This window comes from Eutrigla gurnardus, assembly GCF_963514095.1.
Source record: "Eutrigla gurnardus genome assembly, chromosome: 22".
Taxonomy (NCBI): Eukaryota; Metazoa; Chordata; class Actinopteri; order Perciformes; family Triglidae; genus Eutrigla; species Eutrigla gurnardus.
The window spans coordinates 242501-266871 of record NC_139933.1 but is presented as its reverse complement, the minus strand read 5'-3'; the positions used below and the strand labels follow the sequence as shown (position 1 = coordinate 266871).

The window sequence follows — 24371 nt, the reverse complement described above, 5'->3', positions numbered from 1 at the left end:
TCCTTTATCCTCCCAGACGCCATTGATCATCTGACGAGCCCAGCCGCTCTTCTTCCACCACGTTGGAATCCGTTAATTCAACACTGCTGCATCAGTATGTTAATAATGTCATATAGTACAGTATATCACGATGATAACACGTGTGTATTTCTACTTAGGTAACATTTTGAATGCAGGACATTAAATGTGGTATTTTTATAAGTTGTACAGGTATGAAGACTTGTTTCTGTCTGGGTTTAACTTTTTATTCATATGCATATATTACTGAGCCTTCATAAGTGGTTGGTAGCTTTATTATTTGATAACTTCTTCCATCGCTGCAGCTATTGGGTCATTCAATGACATGACAATGTTACATGCAGCCCTGCACTCTAAGCACAGTGTTGATCCATCTCCATTATTATTACAGCCTCTAATACATATTTTAGGATGCATATGTTTTGAAATCCACCTTTCCTTCCAAGTCACGGCTTTGTTTCCAGTTCTCCCGAGGCCATGGGTTTATGGGTCTAATCTAGCAGTGCCCTGTCCTTGCACCATCTTTGAAGTAATAAAGCTATTAAAGCATGTTTTCCATTCAGGACTTTGATCCAAACAATGAGTACGACAAGACGGTTAATAGATAACAGAAAGTGTGATCATTTGATGAAATTGTATGTCTGGAATTTATTATCAAATGTCTCTGAACGTCTTCCAGCAGACACCCGAGCATGTAAAGTCCAAGTTATGATCAGCTATCATATCATCAAACACTTTATTGAATCTTGAAATGAAAAAAAGGTCAAAAGTTATTGAGCCAACAGTTATGTCTGGTTGAAGGACAAACGTGTTTGCACACAATCGAGTCTAAATGTTGAGTTTGAACATCCCAATGGAAAAGCAGATCCAGTCAGTCGGGACGGCCTTGTGTCTTCTCTGATGACACGCTCACTTGAACAGAATACGGGTCTTCTTGTCACCGAACAGCAGCCTGCACAAGAGTGACACGTCCATTAGAAGTTATAGACTTATAGACCATTACGAGATGAAAATCAACTATACAAAGATTCCAAATTACTGCAAACATACCATGAAACATGCAAAACAATGCAAAATGACTATAAAACATACTATGCTATAAAACAACCACAAAGAGATACAATATGTCCACAGAGACTCAAAATGCCCAGAGAAAGATGTAAACCAGCTACCAAGAGACACTATTGTGTCTTTATATCTGGCCTTCTTTTCCATGTCTGTGGCCAGGGACCTTCATTATCTCTTATCTCATGGTTGATAAGCATATTTCATATCAAACAGGTGAGTAGGTAGGAGGTCAGACTGCAGACATCTCCAACCAAGGTGGAGGAGCCCAGCAGGAGACCATCTCCAACCAAGGTGGAGGAGCCCAGCAGGAGACCATCTCCAACCAAGGTGGAGGAGCCCAGCAGGAGACCATCTCCAACCAAGGTGGAGGAGCCCAGCTGGAGACCATCTATAACCAAGGTGGAGGAGCCCAGCAGGAGACCATCTATAACCAAGGTGGAGGAGCCCAGCTGGAGACCATCTCCAACCAAGGTGGAGGAGCCCAGCTGGAGACCATCTCCAACCAAGGTGGAGGAGCCCAGCAGGAGACCATCTCCAACCAAGGTGGAGGAGCCCAGCAGGAGACCATCTCCAACCAAGGTGGAGGAGCCCAGCTGGAGACCATCTATAACCAAGGTGGAGGAGCCCAGCTGGAGACCATCTATAACCAAGGTGGAGGAGCCCAGCTGGAGACCATCTCCAACCAAGGTGGAGGAGCCCAGCAGGAGACCATCTCCAACCAAGGTGGAGGAGCCCAGCAGGAGACCATCTCCAACCAAGGTGGAGGAGCCCAGCTGGAGACCATCTATAACCAAGGTGGAGGAGCCCAGCTGGAGACCATCTCCAACCAAGGTGGAGGAGCCCAGCAGGAGACCATCTCCAACCAAGGAGGAGGAGCCCAGTTGGAGACCATAGAGATCTATACAACCAGAGGGGAGTCGCCCCCTGATGGCCAGAGAGGGAATGCAGGTTTAAGGCACTTCAAATTTGGCTTCACTTTTCAGAACCGGAGGTTGCCACCTTACATTGATCAAGATGCCCACAAAACATCAACCCACTTTTAAGTCTGATTGTTCCATCGTGCCAGCACGTCCCTCTGCATACAAACACCTCAACTCTAGGTTTTATTCCTCAAATCTAGAAAGTCTGTTGAAAACCACCTCTGTGTTCTCAACCATACAAACCTGACGAAGCTGACGGTGAGCAGCGCGCCACATGTGGGTCCGACCCAGTAGACCCAGTGATGGTCCCAGTGGTTGGCAGCCACTGCAGGCCCGAAGGCCCGGGCCGGGTTCATACAGGCTCCAGAGATCGCCCCCCTGAAACGCAGGCAGTACAAACCAACGGTGAGTGAATGGTGCTTCGTTACCGCAGCAACAGACCCCCAAAGAGACGTCATGCACTATGAAACATCTCTAATTGTTATTTTGCAGATTCAAATATGAGGGTTGTATCAAAATTGTGTCTGAATACTATATATAGACACACTTGATGAAAGATTAAACTTCCCAATCAAGGTAATAACCAAAACCAATAATAAACCTTGACTTCCATCTGATAACTGATAGTAATAAATACGTGTAGGTGTGTTGTGTCCTCACCTTCCGAGGTGAGAGCAGATAACAGCTAGCTGCATAGATATGACAACAAATAGACTTTAAAAGAGGTTTGTCAGGTTGTGCCCTGGAGGCGGATAGAAGTGTTGTGTATTATGATAATATATTTGGATAATAATGGGGACGTTGGGGACGACTGACCCTGCCAAGATGTTGGCCGTCACCGTGAGGCCGATGCAGATCGGAGCCCACGGGGAGGCGGTCCGGCTGTTGACGGCCCCCATGCAGACCACCGTGGTGAGGAACAGGCTCATGGTCACCTCCGCCATGGTGGCTTCACCCAGAACCTGGGGGTCCACATAGAAGGCCCCCCCAAGGGAAGCACCATACACACTAGAGGGGTAGATGGCCTGAAAGGAGGGCACACTGATTATCTATCATCCGTGAACGATCAATAACCGAGTGTCAGTTATTTTCACTCGACCCAACAAAGCATGCCAGGGAATCATGGTTACCAAGGAAACGCTTTCATTGAGGACAACTCAAAGTTAAGAGTTTATAATAAGGAATTACCAGGTCGAACTATGAAATAATAAGAAAAATAAAACAAGTCAGAATTTAAGATATTATAATGTTTAAATTATCATAATTTGGACAAAGCAAGTCAAACATTTCACTGTGTAAGTTAACGTATATTTTTAGTATATAACATAATATTTCTAACATGGTTCTCACCTTGGTCAGAGCAGCCCCGACCATGCCTCCACACATCTGAGCCAGGATGTAGGGCAGCAGCAGGGGGAGCCCCATCCCCCCACACAGGTACACGCTCAGTGACACCGCCGGGTTAAAGTGGCCCCCGCTGCAGGAAGACACCATGCAGGTTCATGTGATCACAAGTCAGAGAGAAAGAAACAGCTGATTTCAATGGGATATTCACTCCAATAAGACTTTGTTTTCTCTGATATTTTAAAAACAATATGAAGCATTTAAATCCTTTTACCTAATCTGTCCAAACACCATGATGAGGACTCCCAGGGCCAGTCCATGAGCCAGCGCCGGCTGGGTGCCCCCGGCGACCCCCAAGTCCCCAACCACAGAGGCACAGCCCACGAACACGAAGAGGCCGGTCCCGAACAGCTCGGCCAGGCACGACTGCACGTTGCGCTCATAGCAGCCCCCACCCTGGTCTCTGCCGGCTCCCTCTGCTGCTGACTCCCCCGCCTCACTGATGGTGAACACCTCCGTCTTGGTTTCTGCTCCTGCCATAGTGGACGGTTGCACTGGTTGCACTGGTGGACCAGCAGCTCACACTGGGTGGTCTGCTGAATGCACACTGTATATGGATGTATGTGAGTCATTATGATCCATAAAGGACGTACGCACGTCCCCATGTTTTCTCTGATGCCCCACCTTCCGCCAATTGTTCATATTCCCAAGACAGCTGGAAATCAGGAGCTCATAAAATGATTATTATTGTGTTGTTGAGAGATAAGTATGAGGGCTGTCAGCACATCGGTGATAGCACGTCAGTTACATATCCATCAGCACAAGCCCTTTAGAAACTTTGTTTCTCATGTTAAACCTGCAATAAAAACATACAATGATATATTGTCACTTTTAAGTTGGTGGTAGAAAAAATATATTTTACTTTAGAAAAAGTATTAGCTTAAAAATATACTTAAAAGTACCAAAAGTAAAAGTATACGCATTGAATGAGAGTCATATAGATAACTGAATAATAATTTGTGATGTTTAATGTGTAGCCTACATGACAGTGGACCTAATGTTAATACGTTTATATAGGCTACTACATCATATTTCATTCATATTTTCGTATCATTATTAACTCATTTTAATTAAACATTTAAATCTAAAATAATGTGTTTCCTATATATACTATATATCAAATAAATGTTGCCTTGTGGAGTAGAAAATGGAAATATTCAAGTAAAATTCCACTGAAGTAAATGTTCCTACTCACCTTCCCTGCTGCTTGTTAGAACATTTACCCATCATGCACCAGCTTGGTTCTGTAGATGGCTGTATTTGAAGGTTGACAGTAGAAGCAGCACAACTGAACACTAACATCCATACAGCCTGTGTAACGGCAGCGTGTCCTCAAAGCATCAACCACATGAATGAACAGAGGAGCAGTCTTCTTACACAAAAGGATGTTTTTATTTAACAGCATTCAGCAAATATAATCTGTCACAAACTAATCTGTCATGTCTTCTTTGCTGTTTGAAAACCAGCAGAACAGAAACATTAGATGTTTATACTTGTAAGGAAATGAGCTGCAGTGTAGTTGTTTCTCCTCCTTCTATCACATGCACTATGTTCGGTAAGAAGATGAGTCTGGAAGTACAAGTGATTCAGAAATAAAATCTAAATGGCTCATTGAAAACCAGAAGAGGACATGGGAAAATATCTTCCTTTCATTAATATGAGATTACAGATTAAACCATAGTTTTGTTTGAGTGCATAGACGACAATGTCTGCAGGGAAAAGACTAAAACAGACTTGATCTGTTGTAGAAGGTAACTCACGTCTTCTCGGCACTCGACCAGATTATCTCCTATCGTTAACGAGGTTACAAAAGAACTCTGCTGACTCTGGATCAGCGCCACCACCAGGGCTTGAATGAGAATACGGGCCTTCCTCTTTCCCAACGCCTCCCTTCACACTCCTGGTGTTGATGTTGGCGGACAGCGAGCCGTTTCACACTCAGAATGCCAACTGAGACAGACCTGAGGAAACACCACATGACCTGTTCTTGTAAATGACCACAGCAGCCCTTCGGACTGGAAATATGACACAATTAACACATATTAGTAACACAAAGTCAATATAGCAAGGGACAGCATGGCGCCACAGTGGTGGCAGATCACTGAGCAGTTCCACCCTCCTACTGCAGCTAACATGTAATAAGTGAAATGTAATGTTACCCAGGTTGAGTTTGTCCTTGGTGGCCCAGCAGATACTGTAGTGTTGAAGCAGCTGCTGCAGCAGCTCCCTCTCATCCAGGAACTCCAGACGCTCAACTCTGCGAGGAAGAAAACAAATGTTTTCATCTTCTGTCCAGGAATGAGATGTTTCATATCAGACAACCTCATTCTGCCAGGTTGGTAAAGCCTGAAGGTACAATGTGTACCATCAGCATCCAGCGTTTGGTCTGCTCCGTCCTCCCAACAGTGCGTGGTAACACCTTTCTCCTATCTCACAGGCCATCCCATAATTACACTTCTTCAGGACTAAGCCCGGAGTTGCACGCTTTCGCTCTTCACATTACTGAGTTTGTCAGAGCGAGATCTACGGTGGCCTCCAGGTAATATTCTTTCTGCTAATTCCAGCCTGTATTACCTTCCCACGTCGTCCTGCGGCAACATGCTGTAGACCGTCATCATGTCTAGAGCGTCGGCGTGCTCCCAGCCCGTCTTCAGAAACCGCTCCTTCTGCAACGCCACACATTAAATACTCGAACCAGTCTCACATTTGGGACTTGTCAGGTTAGTGACATCACAGCGCCACTAAACTCATAATAATCCTCTTAGGAGTACCTGAGAGTCCAGAGACCGGCAGGCCTCCACTCCTGCCAGGGTGCAGTGGCGACGCTGCAGGTTCTCGATCATCACCTGGCCGAAGCGATCGCTCATGTTCACCTGGACGCACACATCACAGGTGAAGCCACATTGTCCATCCTCCGCTCAAACCCACATGTACTACTCCCATCTATTGGGAAACAGAGCTGCTCAAGGCGTGAGGTCGTTTGTCTGGTTTACCTGCTCATAGTTGATGAACGCGGCGGTGTGGAAGGTTTCTGCGGCCCAGTGAACCACATTGGAGGACTGGGAGGGCGTCATGTAGACCAGCACACACTCGGACAGGAGCAAAGTAGGTAATCTGGGAGTGAGAGCAGGAGAGCATTCAACCATAGCAACGCAACCAGAAGGCATCCAGATGTGCATCAATGGAAATACACAATTTATCCAGATGATTTCATTGAAATATATAACGTCATCTTGCTTTGACTAACAAACAAAATAATAAATAAATGTTACGCACAAACATTACACTCAACAACTGAAACCATCAGACAACCTGCCTTCAAACCAATAATAAGTCTTATCCTTCCTGTGATCTGAAACCAGCAGAACAGGAACAAGTAAAGACTAAAAGACTAAAAGAATAATTAGAAATTCACACATTCACATCCGGCAATTCTGGATAAATAATGTAATAATGTTCCATGAGCAGAACTCAGGCTTCAATTCTTAATTGTATGAAGCAAAAATTTGAGATGAAGACAAAACATATTTTCACCTACTCTGGATTAAGATGGAACTTCTTCAGTTTCTCATCCAGATTAGAGATGTCTCTGAGGTCTGCTCCGATGATACAGTACCGGTCCGAGTCGAGGCTGTGGGCGTCTGAGCATACACAACACAAACAACACCGGGAAGAGGTTGAGATGGATACTAAAACGACTCACCTCAACCACATACAGTACATGATGTAATGAGTGTAACTCGTGTTCATTACCAAGCAGTAAGGAGTCTGTTGAGTGGGTTTCGATGAGGGGTTTGGACAGGGGCGGCTTTGTCCTGGTCAAATGAAAGAAAAACCATTACAGTGTATAAGCCCTCCCTTCATTAGGGTTATTTACATTTACATTTAGGGCATTTAGTAGACGCTTTTGTCCAAAGCCATTTACAATAAGTACATTTGTCAAAAGTGTTCGGTCCTCGTCTGAGTAAAGTAGTAGCTGTTGAGCAAACATACCTTAAGAACAACAGTGCTATGATCAAAGTGCTGTATAGGTAAGAATAGGTTAGGGTTATCACATTTTATTTCTGTTGAAAGGATGTTCAACTTTCAGATAGTTAAGTCCAGGTCACTTGTCCATTAACTGTATTGTATATTATGAGTATAAACACATTTTAATTCTTTAATGCAAATGTCACTTTGTCTCCCTCTACAGGCCTCAACCCCACATTACAACACCCAATGGTATGTACAATGTACAATTACAATGGGGGATGCAAATTAACTATAATACTAATACTTATGATGAATATAATAATAGCATGGTTGTCTTACTTGATATTGTGTATTTTTCTGGCCACAACTGTCGGAAAGTCAACTTCGAAGAACTTCCGTGGCATGAGGTTTTTATCCTGCGACACACACACACACACACACACACACACACACACACACACACACACACACACACACACACACACACACACACACACACACACACACACACACACACACACACACACACACACACACACACACACACACACACACACACACTAAAGATCTGTGCATTGGAAAGTATTTTGAAGAGAGTTTAATGTTTGGGGTGTAAACCTTAAGTCTCCAAAACGTGGTGTCCAGTCCGGCACCCAGGTTGATGACTTGACAGTCACACTCTGCTTTCCTTATGAACGCGTCGAGTAGATGGTTAACTCCTTGAACACGGGCATAGTAACCTGTCACAATGAGTTAAGGCGTCAAATAAGCTCATAAAACACACCACAGGGCTATACCAAATAAAAACAAGGCATTCCTCACGCCATTTTTGATAATGTAACATTTACATTACTATCACCATCACAAATAAGAAGCCATGGAGGGTACTAGTGTTTGTAGACATTTTAACTGTGTGAGAAGTTACCGCTGACAGTGTCTCACTATCCACAATGGAAGGTGTTGATAGCTGGTATTGCAGCCAGGCATCGTTGCTCTGCACACATTTAGCATGGTGCGTATGAGGGACACTGTTGGTCCCCGGACTCCCTTAACTAAGAGTTGCTTTGGAATCAACTCACCTCTATTGATTTCCGGTGCCTTCCGTTCCCCCACAGATCTTGCGAAATATTGGATATAGGGGTCCTTCCAGTAGCCTTTACTGGTAGCAAACCTAGAATATGAATTACACATGTGATGAGGCATACCAAATTATGTTTTCTGCATAAATCAACATTTTCCTGATGTGTTACCACATTTTAAAAATGTATGTTCTGCTGGAAGAAACTCTAAAGGTCAAACATGATGCCCATAGTAAACATGGTGTCTATAGTAAACATGGTGTCCATAGTAAACATGATGGTCCATAGTAAATATCATGCCCATAGTAAACATGATGGTCCGTAGTAAACATGGTGTCCATAGTAAACATGATGCCCATAGTAAACATGATGCCCATAGTAAACATGGTGCCCATAGTAAACATGATGCCCATAGTAAACATGATGGTCCATAGTAAATATCATGCCCATAGTAAACATGATGGTCCGTAGTAAACATGGTGTCCATTGTAAACATGATGCCCATAGTATACATGATGCCCATAGTAAACATGATGCCCATAGTATACATGATGCCCATAGTATACATGATGCCCATAGTATACATGATGCCCATAGTATACATGATGCCCATAGTAAACATGATGCCCATAGTATACATGATGCCCATAGTATACATGATGCCCATAGTAAACATGATGCCCATAGTATACATGATGCCCATAGTAAACATGATGGTCCATAGTATACATGATGCCCATAGTAAACATGATGCCCATAGTAAACATGATGCCCATAGTATACATGATGCCCATAGTAAACATGATGGTCCATAGTAAATATCATGCCCATAGTAAACATGGTGGTACATAGTATACATGATGGTCCATAGTAAACATGATGCCCATAGTAAACATGGTGGTACATACTATACATGATGGTCCATAGTAAACATGATGCCCATAGTATACATGATGCCCATAGTAAACATGATGCCCATAGTATACATGATGCCCATAGTTAACATGATGCCCATAGTATACATGATGCCCATAGTAAACATGATGCCCATAGTATACATGATGCCCATAGTATACATGATGCCCATAGTAAACATGATGCCCATAGTATACATGATGCCCATAGTAAACATGATGCCCATAGTATACATGATGCCCATAGTATACATGATGCCCATAGTAAACATGATGCCCATAGTATACATGATGCCCATAGTATACATGATGCCCATAGTAAACATGATGCCCATAGTATACATGATGCCCATAGTAAACATGATGCCCATAGTATACATGATGCCCATAGTATACATGATGCCCATAGTAAACATGATGGTCCATAGTAAACATGATGCCCATAGTATACATGATGCCCATAGTAAACATGATGCCCATAGTATACATGATGCCCATAGTATACATGATGCCCATAGTAAACATGATGGTCCATAGTATACATGATGCCCATAGTATACATGATGGTCCATAGTATACATGATGCCCATAGTATACATGATGCCCATAGTAAACATGATGCCCATAGTATACATGATGCCCATAGTATACATGATGCCCATAGTAAACATGATGGTCCATAGTATACATGATGCCCATAGTATACATGATGCCCATAGTATACATGATGCCCATAGTATACATGATGCCCATAGTAAACATGATGCCCATAGTATACATGATGCCCATAGTATACATGATGCCCATAGTAAACATGATGGTCCATAGTATACATGATGCCCATAGTAAACATGATGCCCATAGTAAACATGATGCCCATAGTATACATGATGCCCATAGTAAACATGATGGTCCATAGTAAATATCATGCCCATAGTAAACATGGTGGTACATAGTATACATGATGGTCCATAGTAAACATGATGCCCATAGTAAACATGGTGGTACATACTATACATGATGGTCCATAGTAAATATCATGCCCATAGTAAACATGGTGGTACATAGTATACATGATGCCCATAGTAAACATGATGCCCATAGTATACATGATGCCCATAGTAAACATGATGCCCATAGTATACATGATGCCCATAGTATACATGATGCCCATAGTAAACATGATGCCCATAGTATACATGATGCCCATAGTATACATGATGCCCATAGTATACATGATGCCCATAGTATACATGATGCCCATAGTAAACATGATGCCCATAGTATACATGATGCCCATAGTAAACATGATGCCCATAGTAAACATGATGCCCATAGTATACATGATGCCCATAGTAAACATGATGGTCCATAGTAAATATCATGCCCATAGTAAACATGGTGGTACATAGTATACATGATGGTCCATAGTAAACATGATGCCCATAGTATACATGATGCCCATAGTATACATGATGCCCATAGTATACATGATGCCCATAGTAAACATGATGCCCATAGTATACATGATGCCCATAGTAAACATGGTGGTACATACTATACATGATGGTCCATAGTAAACATGATGCCCATAGTTAACATGGTGGTACATACTATACATGATGGTCCATAGTAAACATGATGCCCATAGTATACATGATGCCCATAGTATACATGATGCCCATAGTATACATGATGCCCATAGTTAACATGGTGGTCCATAGTAAACATGGTGGTCCATGGTCTACATGGGCAGCAGAGTGTAGGGAGCTCATGACTGGGATGTAGTCTTCCATCTGATGTTGGACAGCATCACGTGATTACCTGCAGCTATGACGTCCAAGTTGCACGTTCATGGTTTCATGCAGCACTACCCTGGACCTGCATTAACGCCTTCACTTGCTAAGGAATGATGCGTTGCCGCACAGCATGCCGGTACCTCTTGCATGTGGTCGCGTCGTCACAGGTCGTCCTCACGGCTTCGTCGGCGGTGTCCGTGTCCGTGAAGGGCTGGCGAGCCGCCATCAATGATGTCCTAACGTCACGTTGTCCGCATTAAACCTGGATCCTCGTCCACCTGCTTCACACTGGCTAGCTAGTACAAGCTAACGGGCTAACGCTCTTTTGACAGGTGGGGTTATTTACCGGAACCGGAAAGAAGAGGAACAAGACCGTGAACGCTGTCACGGACTCACGTATCGTTAACGGACTACGAGTTGGATGAAAACGAGCGTGTGATACATACAACAACAACAACTGGCCACTAGAAATGTACGGTGAACGCTTCCGGCTAGACGCGGTTACCACTTCCGTTTAGCATTTTTCAGATTAAAAGTATCACTGCAACGGTTCTGATTTTTACACAAGAATAATAATACATTGTATTTGTAATGCACTTTCATTGTTAAAAACGATCTCATAAGAATAAAACAAATCTGCCGTGACACAAACAAACATTAGTGGACAAAGAACCATATTGACCTGTAATGGGCAAATATTGTAATTAAACGTAAAAAAAATCATCTCATCAATAGTTTGTGGACTTTGTCTCTCTATATATACTAACTTAGGATCAGTTTGTGTTCTGAATGGATTTTTACATGTAAACCATTGTTTATAATGATTATTTACTCCTCTGACTGGAAGTAAGTAGTTATAACCAAATTCAGAATTTGGAAAATTGAGGTAAATGTGCTGAATAATCAGAAGTCCACAAAACCAGTGAAAGATGCGCCTTCACATCCATGGAGGCACCAGAACCAGCCAACCAGAACCACTCAAGCCCATTCATCTGTTTTATTCTGAAGATGAGAGTGAATGATAAAACAGAAAACACACTTTGTCACTTTGGGGAGTTAAAATGGAGATTTGGAGAAATGGGCGAATCGTTAAAAAGGTGAAGAACAGTGGCAGGAAATCCATTAAGTCCCATGTGAAATATGGAATTTAAAGCCACATTTCCTCGGAAATTGTACAGGGGAAATCCTGCCGACCCAACCTCATTAAGGACACCTCATGTCAGTCAGATACAGAGCATTCCTGCCGTCTGTGGAGCGTCTGAATCCCTCAGTGCAGCATGTAGAAGTCACATGAAGGAGAGAGGGACTTGTATTTGTGGAAGAAACTTCAGTAGCTTTATTAAAAACCCTGAGAATACACACGGGTAGAAACCACCACAATGCCTGAGAACTCTGTAAGACCTCTGAACAGCCACATGCAGAACCATACTGTAATGTCACGTGTGCTTCATGGCTGCTGCTCGTGGGCAATAACATCTCAAAGCTCACATTGTGGTGTTTCGATCCAATCATTCGGATGTTGGCAACCAGCTGAAAGGCAAACAGATCTACAGCATCTCAGAGAAGCCTAATGCATCCTCTACAGCTTCACCTACTTGTTGGCTGCCATTAGGAAGGCTTAGTAGTCTTATTGCGGCTAAACGGCTGTGGGCTTGAATGTGTTTCACAATGTTTCCACAGCACCTTGTCTTCTATAAGACTGGAAATCTGTGTTTTGGTCTCTGATAAAGCAACGTGTCAGAAGTCAATGTTCTGTATATCTTTAGTTGGGCATGTTCGAATGGATTTATGTCGAAGGATTAACAGGTCAGAACAGCTTAGTGTCTGAAGGTGATGTAGTTTCTTGAAGACTATAAAATATTAAGTCTGACTTTCTTTTCACCGTTCTCCCCAGGAAAGGCCCCCTAGGGCATCCATCTTTTTTTAAAGCTGGATTTTCCTCATTTTTGCAGCCTATTATACATACAATAACGTGTCTTGTGTTCTGTGTTGCTCCTGTGTGAGCGGCTGCTCCTGTCAGTGTCCAGGGGGAGGTGGTGCTGTCTGGCAGATTCCCGCTGTTACTTCCTGCCCCCCCACCCCCCACCCCCAGAGGTGAGCCGCCGCCGCCGCCGCCGCTGTTCACTCCGCTCCGCTGTGGGAGAGAAGCGGCCGCCGGATTAGCCTGCTCGGTAACGTTAGCTCCCCGGCTAACGGGTGAACGCAGCCGCCGCGGAGAAGCATGAAAAGCCGGTAAAGTGTGTCTCGGCTTACTTCGGGACTTCCACGTACGGACGTGAACCTAAAAGCTGGTCCCGGATCATGTCGTCGCCCCCAGCGGGAACTTTCCTGTAGGATCTCCACTCGGACGGCTAGCCGAGGAGCTAGCGAGGCTACCAAACTCTTTTTAATTGGCTTCGGGCTCCATGGATCCTGGTCCGTCCCCGTCCTAGCGACCGCTCGGGATCCGAAACCGGGGAGAGGCCCCTTCATGAGCCCGGCTCGGCAGCGTTACTTCGGCAGACGAACCTGGAAAAGGACCGACCATGAAGAAGCAGTTCAACCGGATGAAGCAGCTCGCCAATCAAACAGTTGGCAGGCGAGTATTCTCCCGGTTTACTGCTCATCGGCCGACTCTGGCAACGCACTTTCTGTTGCTGCTTCTCACCACGCGATCTAATATAGCCTCTTAAACAGACCCTTCCTTAACTTTCCGTTATTTGATGCTGTGGAAGATAAATCACATGAACTAAATAGAAATGTAATCAGCTGAGGAGCGTCGGCCTGAATGAATCCGTTGCTTTCAGTGGGTGAAGCTTATACTTTCTCTGATGAAGTGTCCCCCTGCTGCATGGACACACACACACACACACACACACACACACACACACACACACACACACACACACACACACACACACACACACACACACACTTCACTCCACCCACTTTCATTACAAGCTTTCTATTGTAAAATAGCAGTAATGTATGTTTCCAGGGTTAGGGTTCTTATACATGTCTGTTGCTAGTTTCACAACAGGTCAAATCTAGTCAGTTGAAAGTGTGATTGATCAGGTTTTCCAAGCGGGTAATAGCCGATAACAGATATTAAATTATGACCATATATATTGGTATGTCCCTAGCGAGGGGCCAGACCTATGCTATCTGTCCTTATTGCCCCCCCATAGGGAACAAGACCCCTTTCACTCTGTGCTGATGAAGTGGCATAAAAGCCTGAAAACATCTATGAAAAGCGATGCAGAAGTGTCTCCCCCTCTCTGTGTGTATAAAGAGTGTGGATCCCTACTATGACGGTGCGTTCTGCAGTGTTGAGGCTTGTTGCCGATGTGCTGCTGTGTGATGATGCTGCACCTCTGTAACTGGATATCTAAGATGCCTTCAGCCTCATCTGGTGTGTGGAGGGGAGGGTGAGACACGGGAGGGTGAGACACGCCAGAGGATGTTTTCAGTGAGAGAGAGTGTGTGTGTGTGCGTGCGTGTGCGTGTGTGTGTGCGTGTGTGCGTGTGTGTGTGTGTGCGTGTGTGTGTGTGCGCGTGTGCGCGTGTGTGTGTGCGCGTGCGTGTGTTGTGTGTGCGTGTGTGTGTGCGTGTGTGTGTGTGCGCGTGTGCGCGTGTGTGTGTGTGTGCGCGTGCGCGTGTGTGTGTGTGTGTTGTGTGTGCGTGTGTGTGTGTGTGTGTGTGCGCGTGTGTGTGTGTGCGTGTGCGCGTGCGCGTGTGTGTGTGTGTTGTGTGTGCGTGTGTGTGTGTGTGTGTGTGTGTGTGTGCGCGTGTGCGCGTGTGTGTGTGCGTGTGCGCGTGCGCGTGTGTGTGTGTGTGTTGTGTGTGCGTGTGTGTGCGTGTGTGTGCCTGGGAGTCGACAGTGTTGGGCACCTCAGGCAAACAGCCGGTGCACCAGAGATCTGGATGGTACCAGAGAAATCTACCGACAGGCTGAAAACAATAGTGTGTCATCAATAAATATGCCGAGGCAGCGTTGCCTTACAGAATATAGTTTCCACATTTAAAAAGCATGAAATATTTCCATGTTGATATAGAACTTCAGTTGCCTTTATTTTAGGTAAAAAACATGTTGCTTTATCTTTCCTGCATTTCATATCATCCTCAAAGGCATCAATGACGGGGAAAAGGTGTGGCAAGACAAACTAATCAGACACAACATTTACTTTATTGATTAAAACAGGATGTCGTGGCTCCAGCCCTTCATCAGAGCAACACACATTTAAAGGAACTTTGAGCTACATTGGCTCACAGCTGGAATACCCATGATCTCCTCATTGCAGCGTAGCAGCAGTAAATCATGCCTGGAGGGAGCGTAATGCAGAAAACAGACGTGTGTGTGTGTGTGTGTGTGTGTTCTGTTCACTCACATACATCCTCTTCTGAATGAGTTACCTGTCAGCATTCGGATTTAAGTTTGTGCTTCTGCTTCAGAAAATGTGTCTTCTGTTGCCGTCTCTGCGTTGCCGTCTCTGCGTTGCCGTCTCTGGGTTGCCCCCCGGGTTCCTGTGATTGTGTGAATACAGAACACTGTGTCCAGCAAGCAGCCGCTCGGAGGAAGTTTCTCCTTCTCCTTCTACAAACAGGAAGCTGCCTCCCAGCGACGGCTGGTGCTTTCTAGAGAACAGCAGAGGGAAACGAGGGAGATGGATGTGGAGACCGGAGAGAGAGAGAGAGAGTAGCCGAGGGGAAAAACAGCATGTGACTCATTCCAGGGAACATGACGAGGGTTTTATGTCTTGGTGGACGTTTCAGGGAGTTTCTATCTCTGAACTCTCTGGACCTACACATGTGTGTGTGCTGCAGGTCATGTGGTCAGTGAGTAAATCACATACAGTCTCACTATCTGTGAAAGATAAACTAACAATCCTGCTCCACAGACCCAGGATCAGCTCAGGATGTGGATTCCATGTGTGATGTTTGCATTTCCTCTGTTTTGCTTGAATCACAACTGTCAGACAAACAGCCTGAGATGAGTTTTCCAGTGGCTGAGCGAGGAGTCTGATTATCAGCTGTTCACATGGTCATGTTTCCAGGAAGAACAGGATTTTGATGGAAGCATGCATCCTGTGTTGTGATGATGCGTGCATGGCCGTGCTTCATCTTCATACCACGAGAAGCATTAGACAGAAGTGGTCCAGTTTTACGACGCGTTGAGCTCGTTGTTGCCGATGTGTGATGTCGGAGGAGCGTCTCACATAATGGGTCACATGACGGAGGCTAAGTGAGTGAACTACCTTCATCTGCTCCCGTATCCGTTACCTTCGGTATCCGTTACCGTCCAACCTGCCAGCTGCTGCAGCGGGAGACCCTCCCACTCCTCGGCCCGCCGCTTGTGTTGAGTGGCCGCTAACAGCCGCTCTATTGTGCTTATTGCTGCAGGATTCACTTACTCCCCTTCAACTTTAACAGTGGGTCGCCATGGTTACCGTTCTGAAGTAGTGACCACGGCTGTGTGTCAGGGATCTCACATGCACAGTGACACGCTCTCAGATGAGACGTGGCGGGCTCGGCTCTGGGTCACCTGGTGCCGTCATCACAGCTCTGTGTGTTTGTTCGTCCTCACCGCCTACAGTGATCAAATTATGTATTTAATTATTCTGCTGCTGCAGCGTCTTCACAGGGGTTCTGATCATTCAGGTCCAACCAGGTTCCTTCATATTCAGTCAGGAAGCACATTCTTATCCTCCGTAGACAGACGGTCAGCTGGTCCCTCCATCATCATAGAAACATGCAGAATGATCAGTTGTGATCTATCGATGACGGGATCCAGTCTGCTCCATGAATACTGGTTTTAAGACGAGGCCATGGACCGGACCACATGAAGAGCTCTTCAGCATGCAGACTACCCCAGAACATGAATTCCATGTTGTGGCTTTATAATCAGTGTGTGTGTGTGTAGGACTCTTTACCCCCCGAAAACGTCTGTATTTGTGTTTCTGTTCTTCGAAGCCCAGAATCTCGTCCCTTCTCTGTGGTTCTCCTTCAGTTTCTCCTCCTGCCTCCTCCCTCCTGCCTCCTCCCTCCTGCCTCCTCCCTCCTCCCTCCTGCCTCCTTCCTCCTGCCTCCTGCCTCCTCCCTCCTGCCTCCTCCCTCCTGCCTCCTTCCTCCTGCCTCCTGCCTCCTGCCTCCTCCCTCCTGCCTCCTTCCTCCTGCCTCCTCCCTCCTGCCTCCTGCCTCCTCCCTCCTGCCTCCTTCCTCCTGCCTCCTCCCTCCTGCCTCCTCCCTCCTCCCTCCTGCCTCCTGCCTCCTCCCTCCTCCCTCCTGCCTCCTCCCGTGGTAATTGAAAGCAGCTGTGACGAGGTTACCATAGTTCAGAGGCGTTTTGGAGGAGGGCCCAGGCTGCATTTAGAGCCAGTTACCCAAAATGCAGGCAAGCTGCTGTCTACACGTCAGCTCAGTCAGAAGACTTGCAGTTGGAAAAGTTTGCACATTAGGGAGAAACAACCGTCTTCATTGTGCGTTACAGTGAAAGGAGAACATTCAAATGAATGTCATTATTATAAGGAACACTTGCTGATCTCTCTGGTGAATTATCAAATGTCTCTTTTAATCAAACACACTGTCTGATATTGTACAGTACACCGACTCGTGTTCGGGACAATCTTTAAATATTTGTTTTCTATATAATTACAGAAATGGTTAATGAGGGATGAACACAGATTGGTAGCAAGAGAGTAAAAGTGGTCTGAACTCTGATAGCATCGGTGCTTGCCCTCCTGCATGTATATACTGTATGTATGATGGATGGAGTTGTTGTTTGCTTCATATGTTTCCATGTGTCGTATCAACGCTGGTTTTAGCTGCTCGTGAACCGTAGATGTGAATGTGCCTGCAGTGCAGAAGCACCAGCCTGTGTGAAGGTGTTGATAAGCAGTCTGAGCTGAGCCCATGTTTCCCAGCCTTCTCTGTTTGAGTGAATAATCTATCTGACCTCTTCAAGTCCAGCTAGTTTACTATTAATAGGCTCGGGCAGCACACTGCTCTCTAGCTCACTAGCTGTGGCTTCAAGAAACCAGCACTTCTGTGTGATTTAGTGGAACACAGTGTTTGTGATTGTATTATCATCAGATATAATCCAGGCGTGGCACAGTGAAGGTCTCGTTCTGCAGCAGCGTCGTTGAGCCAGACTACAGAGACCCAGACTACAGAGACCCAGACCCTCTTTAGCCCTCAGGCTTAGTGGACACCAGTCTTCTCTCTGTCTAGCAGAGATGTTGGCGGTGACTGAGTGTGTGTGTGTTCTGCGTATCTGTTGTGTGTCGGTGCTCACCAGTGTTGTCTTTTGTCACCCACAGAGCGGAGAAGACAGAGGTCCTCAGCGATGACCTCCTACAGGTAAATCATTCATCTGAGCGGAGAGCTGGACTGTAGCACTGGCATGAACACGGAGCAGTGTGTGTGTTTACAGACTGTTTATCTTCCCACGCTTGCACTGCCCGTTCGACTTGTCTTCTGTCCCACTATCTCTGGTCCACATGTGCATTGACTTCTCTTAATATTGCAATGCTATCATCGTTGGATGTAGAACAAACACCAATGCAGAGTTCTTCTGAAAGCATGCAACAGAAAATGCAATTAGACTAGATTTCTGTGGCAGGAAAGTCTGATGGAAGCGTCATGAGCAGCTGGACTAGAAGTAATCCAGTCTTCATGGCAGCCAAACAGCAGCTGACTCCACTTATTAGAGCCTCGGCTGGTTGAGAACCGCTAATCAGCGGTTTGGTGCTCGCTTGAACTGAAGACATTTTGAGAATCACTAATGTATAACAACCAGCTGCTCTGAGGCCAGTGGATCTAATAATAATAATAATAATAATAATAATAATAATAATAATAATAATACATTTTATTTAGAAGCGCCTTTCAGGTCACTCAAGGACACTTTACAATTTAAAACAAGAGCAAACAAGTAAAAACTTCACGACAACTACACTGAGAACGCTGTCCTGAAAAGTTTTGAGAGAGGATCTGAACTGAGGGAGGTCAGATGGGAGTCCCAGAGTTTGGGAGCAGAGCGGCTGAAAGCTCTGCTGCCCATGGTGGTGAGCTGGTGGTGGATCTGTGGATTTATCCATTTACATCATCTTTCTAGCTAAAGGTGTGCATGTGGAAGCTGCTGGTTCAGGGATTTCCCCGGAGCTGGTCTGAGGCGGACCCACATCGGCGGCTCAGCAAAGACATTCCAGTGATGAAGACGGTCTTTGTGCTTGAAAGGGAGGTGTCAGAGATGTTAAAACAAACTGGGACACAGTGTCTGACACCCTTCATTGGTATTTATAGGCGGTGCAGAAACAGCACTGACAGACCTTTGCATGCCTTCTTTTCTCTCAGGTGGAATGAGCCAATAGGTAACATGGATGTGAGTGACGGCTAGAACATCCGAGTGGACAAGCGAACGGATGGCGAACCTGAAAGGATGCTTTTCTCTGAGGGGAGGACGTTCTATTATGACTGACTTCTGCTCAGCATCCCTCTTCTTTTCCCACTTCTTCCACAACAAGACACTCTTGGTTTCACCAGGATTTCACGTTGTAATCTTGTTTCTTGTAGAAACACAATCTGAGATTCACTCTGTCCCGTCATTCCATGCCATGTCCATGTCGGGTCCTTATTCTTAGACCTGCATCTCTAGACCTGTTGGGTGGATCTGGTCCTCCACCAGCATTCTGGTGCCGCTCCTCTACATACAGAGCAGCAATACCCAGCTAGCACACACCCGTCTGCAGCTTTATACGCTAGCAACCAACTGCTGTTAACACTTCTTTCATTCATCTCGATGCAAACAAAGAGTGTCACATTCAGTTATTTCTGACCGTTCTGTACTTCGACATGTTAACATCCTCTCTGAGGAACCAGTACAGGCAGGCTGGATCGCTGGCTGGATCGCTGGCTGGCTGGGAGTCTCTGCTACTTGGTGTTGGGATTCCCTGCTCTGACGTGCAGCAACTGACCAAGTGTTGACCTCCTCACATAGAAGAGGAAACTTCTTCTCTCTGAAGGCGTCTCTGAACTCCTGGTCCAAGCACTGGTCATCTCCCGCCTTGACTCCTGGTCCAAGCACTGGTCATCTCCCGCCTTGACTCCTGGTCCAAACACTGGTCATCTCCCACCTTGACTCCTGGTCCAAGCACTGGTCATCTCCCACCTTGACTCCTGGTCCAAGCACTGGTCATCTCCCGCCTTGACTCCTGGTCCAAGCACTGGTCATCTCCCGCCTTGACTCCTGGTCCAAGCACTGGTCATCTCCCGCCTTGACTCCTGGTCCAAGCACTGGTCATCTCCCACCTTGACTCCTGGTCCAAGCACTGGTCATCTCCCGCCTTGACTCCTGCAATTCTCTCCTGGCTGGACTCCTGGCCTCGGCGACTAAACCACTGCAGCAAAGTCCAGACTCTTCTCTGTTCTGGCCCCTCAGTGGTGGAATGAACTCCAGACCGATGTCAGGACAGCAGAGTCACTGCCATCTTCCACAAAAGGCTCACCTGTTCAGACTTCACCTCGACTCTGCATAGCATGACCCACTAACACCCCCCCTTACTTATTGTAAGTCGCTTTGGACAAAGGCTAAATGCCTTACATGTAACTGTAAGAAGAGTCCTCCTGGTCACATGTCACAGAACGTTTCCAGGCGCCCCCCCTACAGCGAGGGGAATCCCCCGCTTGCTGCCTGCCAGGTACTAACTAGCTCGAGGCTTTTTCCCAAGCCTATAGTTTATGGAAGTCTGTGCTTCTGTGTAAATGTGTGTGTTGGACCCAGCTGTTTGGGGAATGCCGGGGGCCACCACGGGTCAGGAATGACGTCAGAGCGCGAGAACAGAGGGAGGGAAAGGAGGGGGGGATTCCTGAGATCCCCCTCCATTCTGTTTTTGGAAAACAATTGTCTGGCATTGATCCTCCCCGTGTCTCCTTGTGCCCTCTAGACCTCCGTGTTCCTGGTTATTTCTGGAGCACTGTTCCTCCCTGCAGACACTTCTAGACTACAAGCAGACTAGACTAGACTTCCAGACTTTCCCTCCAGGCTCCAGCTTCTAGTTTTGGTTTGGAGCATGCTTTTGACTTAAACCGGTTTCTGCATCATCAGACTTTTAAATAGACGCGAACAGTAACTCGCAATCACCAAACCTATTCATTGGCTAGTGACACCCGGCCTCATGTGGACTGTCCCAGTCCGGCACCTGGCAGGACCGGCACAGTCAATGGTCATCCTGATTACTTTCAGTTGGCCTCTGTCCTTCAGCCAGAGGAGCTGTGACTCCCAACAATGACAGTATTCTGTCTTGCCAGGCTAAAAGCACAGAGTGGATCTGTGTGGTGGATCTGTGTGGTGGATCTGTGTGGTGGATCTGTGTGGTGGATCTGTGTAGTCCAGCTAGCAGACAGGAGAACGCCTGTGTAATCAGAAAGGCCTTTTTAAAGCCAAAGAGCCCCTCGCTCCTGGTCCCAGCCCATTGGCCGTTGCTATGGAGACACTTCCGATGAGTCATGTGTTTCAAAGATAACATTCCAGCGTTGTTCCGCAGGACCAAGCCTTATCAATCATGCATGAGCTTTGACCCCTGACTCCCTCAAGGCAGCTACAAATCAGTTGTCTGTGTGGAGCTGGACCTCATCAGCCATCAGCAGTGCAGACACTGCTGTGGTGTTTATAGACGCTTCCAGCAGTGAACCAGCACTTTATAAACTCTCTGAGCTCTGGGATGGGCATGACCACGTATGACAGGATGCTGCACTTCTTGTCCTCTGCACAGATCGAGCGGCGCATGGAGCTGGTGCGGGTGGTGTCCCACAACACACACAAGAGGATGGTGTCATGTCTGCAGGGCCACATCGGTGCAGACACAGAGAAGAGACATGTAAGATCTCCATCACAGCTGCCTGTAAACACTCACACCAGCCTGTCACTGGTCCAGGATCTGTCATAACCTCATTCATACATCACCTCCCACACAATGTTTGACATGTTTTCATTCAGAATGTCCACCATCTGCTTGTGTAGTCCATGATTTCTGTTTTGTGTTTTCTACCCCACACCACCCAAAAATGCACTACAGTCCGTCCCACGCCTCTATACAGGAAACGGTCAGGTAAACATGGATTCCTTATTCAACCTCTCTGGGTCTCCCATTCACACATCTGTCATCTCTACCACTATGCATGACACTGTCTGGTGAAAACAGGAAGCTGCACACCCAGAAATGTCTCTGGCAGATGTAAAGTGTGTAAGTGTAAAAACAGCTCCGTGTTTGATAGATGGCTCACTTCTGTAGTCTTACATCCCATTTAACGCCTGTATTTTCCTCCTTTGCTCAGAAAGCTCTCTTCCTCTTCCTGACTGTGCATTTACTGCTCAATGGAAAGTGCTTGATGACTTTTCCATTGGCTTGAACATCAAATACTGAAGCTACTGTATAGGAATGGGTACTTTCTGTGCAGATTTGTTAGTTTAGTAGTTAGTGTCTCAACAGAAGTGTGATGGGTGTCTGCATGTCTCTCTCTCTCCCCCCCATAGAAGAAGCTTCCTCTGACGGCCCTCTCCCAGGCCATGGTGGAAGGTGGGAACCAGCTGGGAGAAGACTCCTTGATAGGGTGAGTTTGTGATTGAGTGACAGGCTCCTTCTTGGCAACTGTTGCTCAGGGAGCCGGGTGTAGTTCCCCATCATGGACCCGGCTCAGATGTTCCAGCGTGACCGAGAGAAAGCCAGAAAACAGAAGCAGAACGTTGCTGTGAAAGTGGATGTGTCTCTGTATCTCCACGGCGACCACGTGCCTGTCTGGAAGCAATGAGGAAGGGAAATTACATCAGACGGTCTGCTGGGAAAAGTGATGTGTTGACTGTCAACCTAGACAACGCTGTTGTTCTTCATTCCTGAGTTACAAAGGTGCATCAGTCAGCAGTGCTGCGATGAATGAATACAACCCATACTTGTGTAACTCCCCCGTCTAGACACCCATGGGTGTGAGGAGTCATGAATCAAAGACCAGATGAAGCATATGAAGCTGTCTGTGAAGCAGGCGGTGCAGCAGGTGGTAGCTCCGTCAGCTGTTAGTGTTGTGGTGCAGAGCAGCAGGAGGGAGGTGGGAGGTGGGAGGTACACTAGCGAGGGGTCAAGAGTCAGCAGGAGCAATAAAAGGTGTTTTCAGACGATGTGAGTCATGGAACCATGAGAGCTCCTTCATCATTCAGTCGTACCCGGGAAGCAGCGTGCTGCAGCAGAGTGAGAGATCAGCCGTGGACGGACACAGAGGGGGTTGCATGCAGCAGCACCACTGTCTGATGGTCTTCCTGCAGGATATTAAACAGAAACGTTGGCTCCAGATCTCAGATGAGCTGCTGCGAGGCCGCCGTGCTGCAGGCGATGACATCACAGTTATTGCCTGTGACCAGATGAGGGCTGGAACACATTGTCATCCTGTGATGATTAATATTATGATGATATAATGATAAATATGCATACATATGACGTGTGTGTTCACAGGAAGATGATGGAAGTGTGCGGCGAGGCAGAGAACCGCCTGGCGTCTGAACTGATGCAACATGAGCTGCAGATAGAGAAGGATGTTCTGGATCCTCTCAGCCAGCTGGCAGAGGTAGGCCACGCCTCCTGGACACAACTAGACATTTCACACATATAATATCTAAAGTCTGCTGTTTGCTTTCTCTGGTCCCGTCACAGCGGAGTAGATGAGATGAATGAGACCGCCTGGACTCACGTTGTTGTGTTAATGATGTTCGGTGGAGAAGATCTAATCCACCAATATGAGCTAAACATGAATACATGTTGTCTATCAGAGACGTGTGTCTCTTTACCCATAAACCTTATTATGCACCTAAGATCGTCATTTTCATCACTTACTCATCTGAAACAAGAGTTTTAAACAATCTCTACATACTCACAGATACGTTTAATAGGTTAGAACAGGTTTATATGTTATTTGACCTTCAAACACTAATGAGTAGAGAAGTCATCCATGTGTGTGTTATGTGGACCTGCTGTGTGTAGGTGGACATCCCCAACATCCTGAAGCAGAGGAAACAGCTGGCCAAGCTGGTGCTGGACTATGATTCTGCCAGAGCGAGGTTGGTCCGTCTGCAGCTCTCTTCCATCATACTGCATGTGTTTAGAGTTCAGGTCATCTCATTCCACTCTCCAACGATCCAATCACAGATGGTTGCAGGCAACCAAGTCAATAATCTCA

At 46.2% G+C, this 24371-nt stretch overlaps 3 protein-coding genes across 6 annotated transcripts in view; 1 reads left to right on the top strand and 2 right to left on the bottom strand.

Moving 5' to 3' along the window:
• Nucleotides 1–51: 51 nt before the first annotated feature.
• aqp8a.1 (aquaporin 8a, tandem duplicate 1) lies at nt 52–4333 on the bottom strand. The gene is made up of 5 exons (XM_084040427.1): nt 3625–4333; nt 3357–3483; nt 2823–3031; nt 2250–2384; nt 52–970 (listed from the first exon to the last, which is right to left on the bottom strand). Exons 1-5 carry the CDS (start codon nt 3888–3890, stop codon nt 928–930), a joined length of 780 nt encoding a protein of 259 aa, XP_083896553.1. The 5' UTR covers nt 3891–4333; the 3' UTR covers nt 52–927.
• A 464-nt stretch (nt 4334–4797) lies between these two features.
• On the bottom strand, nt 4798–11670 carry lcmt1 (leucine carboxyl methyltransferase 1). Its single transcript, XM_084040425.1, has 11 exons — nt 11315–11670; nt 8462–8553; nt 8001–8122; nt 7722–7798; nt 7164–7225; nt 6949–7051; nt 6404–6524; nt 6182–6283; nt 5985–6076; nt 5570–5667; nt 4798–5371 (listed from the first exon to the last, which is right to left on the bottom strand). Exons 1-11 carry the CDS (start codon nt 11398–11400, stop codon nt 5349–5351), a joined length of 978 nt encoding a protein of 325 aa, XP_083896551.1. The 5' UTR covers nt 11401–11670; the 3' UTR covers nt 4798–5348.
• A 1609-nt stretch (nt 11671–13279) lies between these two features.
• arhgap17a (Rho GTPase activating protein 17a) overlaps nt 13280–24371 on the top strand; it is a 23261-nt gene continuing 12169 nt past the window's right edge. For 2 of the 4 annotated variants that reach the window (XM_084039990.1, XM_084039987.1), the window contains exons 1-8: nt 13281–13752; nt 18470–18509; nt 21923–22027; nt 22226–22258; nt 22684–22760; nt 23651–23762; nt 24176–24252; nt 24341–24371. The exon at nt 24341–24371 is cut by the window's right edge and continues 87 nt beyond it. In XM_084039990.1, coding sequence (XP_083896116.1) covers nt 13700–13752; nt 18470–18509; nt 21923–22027; nt 22226–22258; nt 22684–22760; nt 23651–23762; nt 24176–24252; nt 24341–24371 — 528 coding nt within the window. In that variant the 5' untranslated portion in view covers nt 13281–13699. Of the gene's footprint in view, nt 13753–18469; nt 18510–21922; nt 22028–22225; nt 22259–22683; nt 22761–23650; nt 23763–24175; nt 24253–24340 lie in introns of all 4 variants that reach the window. The other 2 variants (XM_084039988.1, XM_084039989.1) reach the window with 2 other exon arrangements.

Bases quoted from the DNA above. Each gene is read 5' to 3' on its own strand.
- lcmt1 (XM_084040425.1), bottom strand. From the start codon at position 11,400: ATGGCGGCTCGCCAGCCCTTCACGGACACGGACACCGCCGACGAAGCC. The intron at 6,077-6,181 runs GTACTCCTAAGA...GTGGCGTTGCAG, and splicing joins GCCGGTCTCTGGACTCTCAG to AAGGAGCGGTTTCTGAAGAC. The intron at 5,668-5,984 runs GTAATACAGGCT...TCTTCCTCGCAG, and splicing joins CCGCAGGACGACGTGGGAAG to AGTTGAGCGTCTGGAGTTCC.
- aqp8a.1 (XM_084040427.1), bottom strand. From the start codon at position 3,890: ATGGCAGGAGCAGAAACCAAGACGGAGGTGTTCACCATCAGTGAGGCG. The intron at 3,484-3,624 runs GTAAAAGGATTT...GTCTTCCTGCAG, and splicing joins ATGGTGTTTGGACAGATTAG to CGGGGGCCACTTTAACCCGG. The intron at 3,032-3,356 runs GTGAGAACCATG...CCCTCCTTTCAG, and splicing joins TCGGGGCTGCTCTGACCAAG to GCCATCTACCCCTCTAGTGT.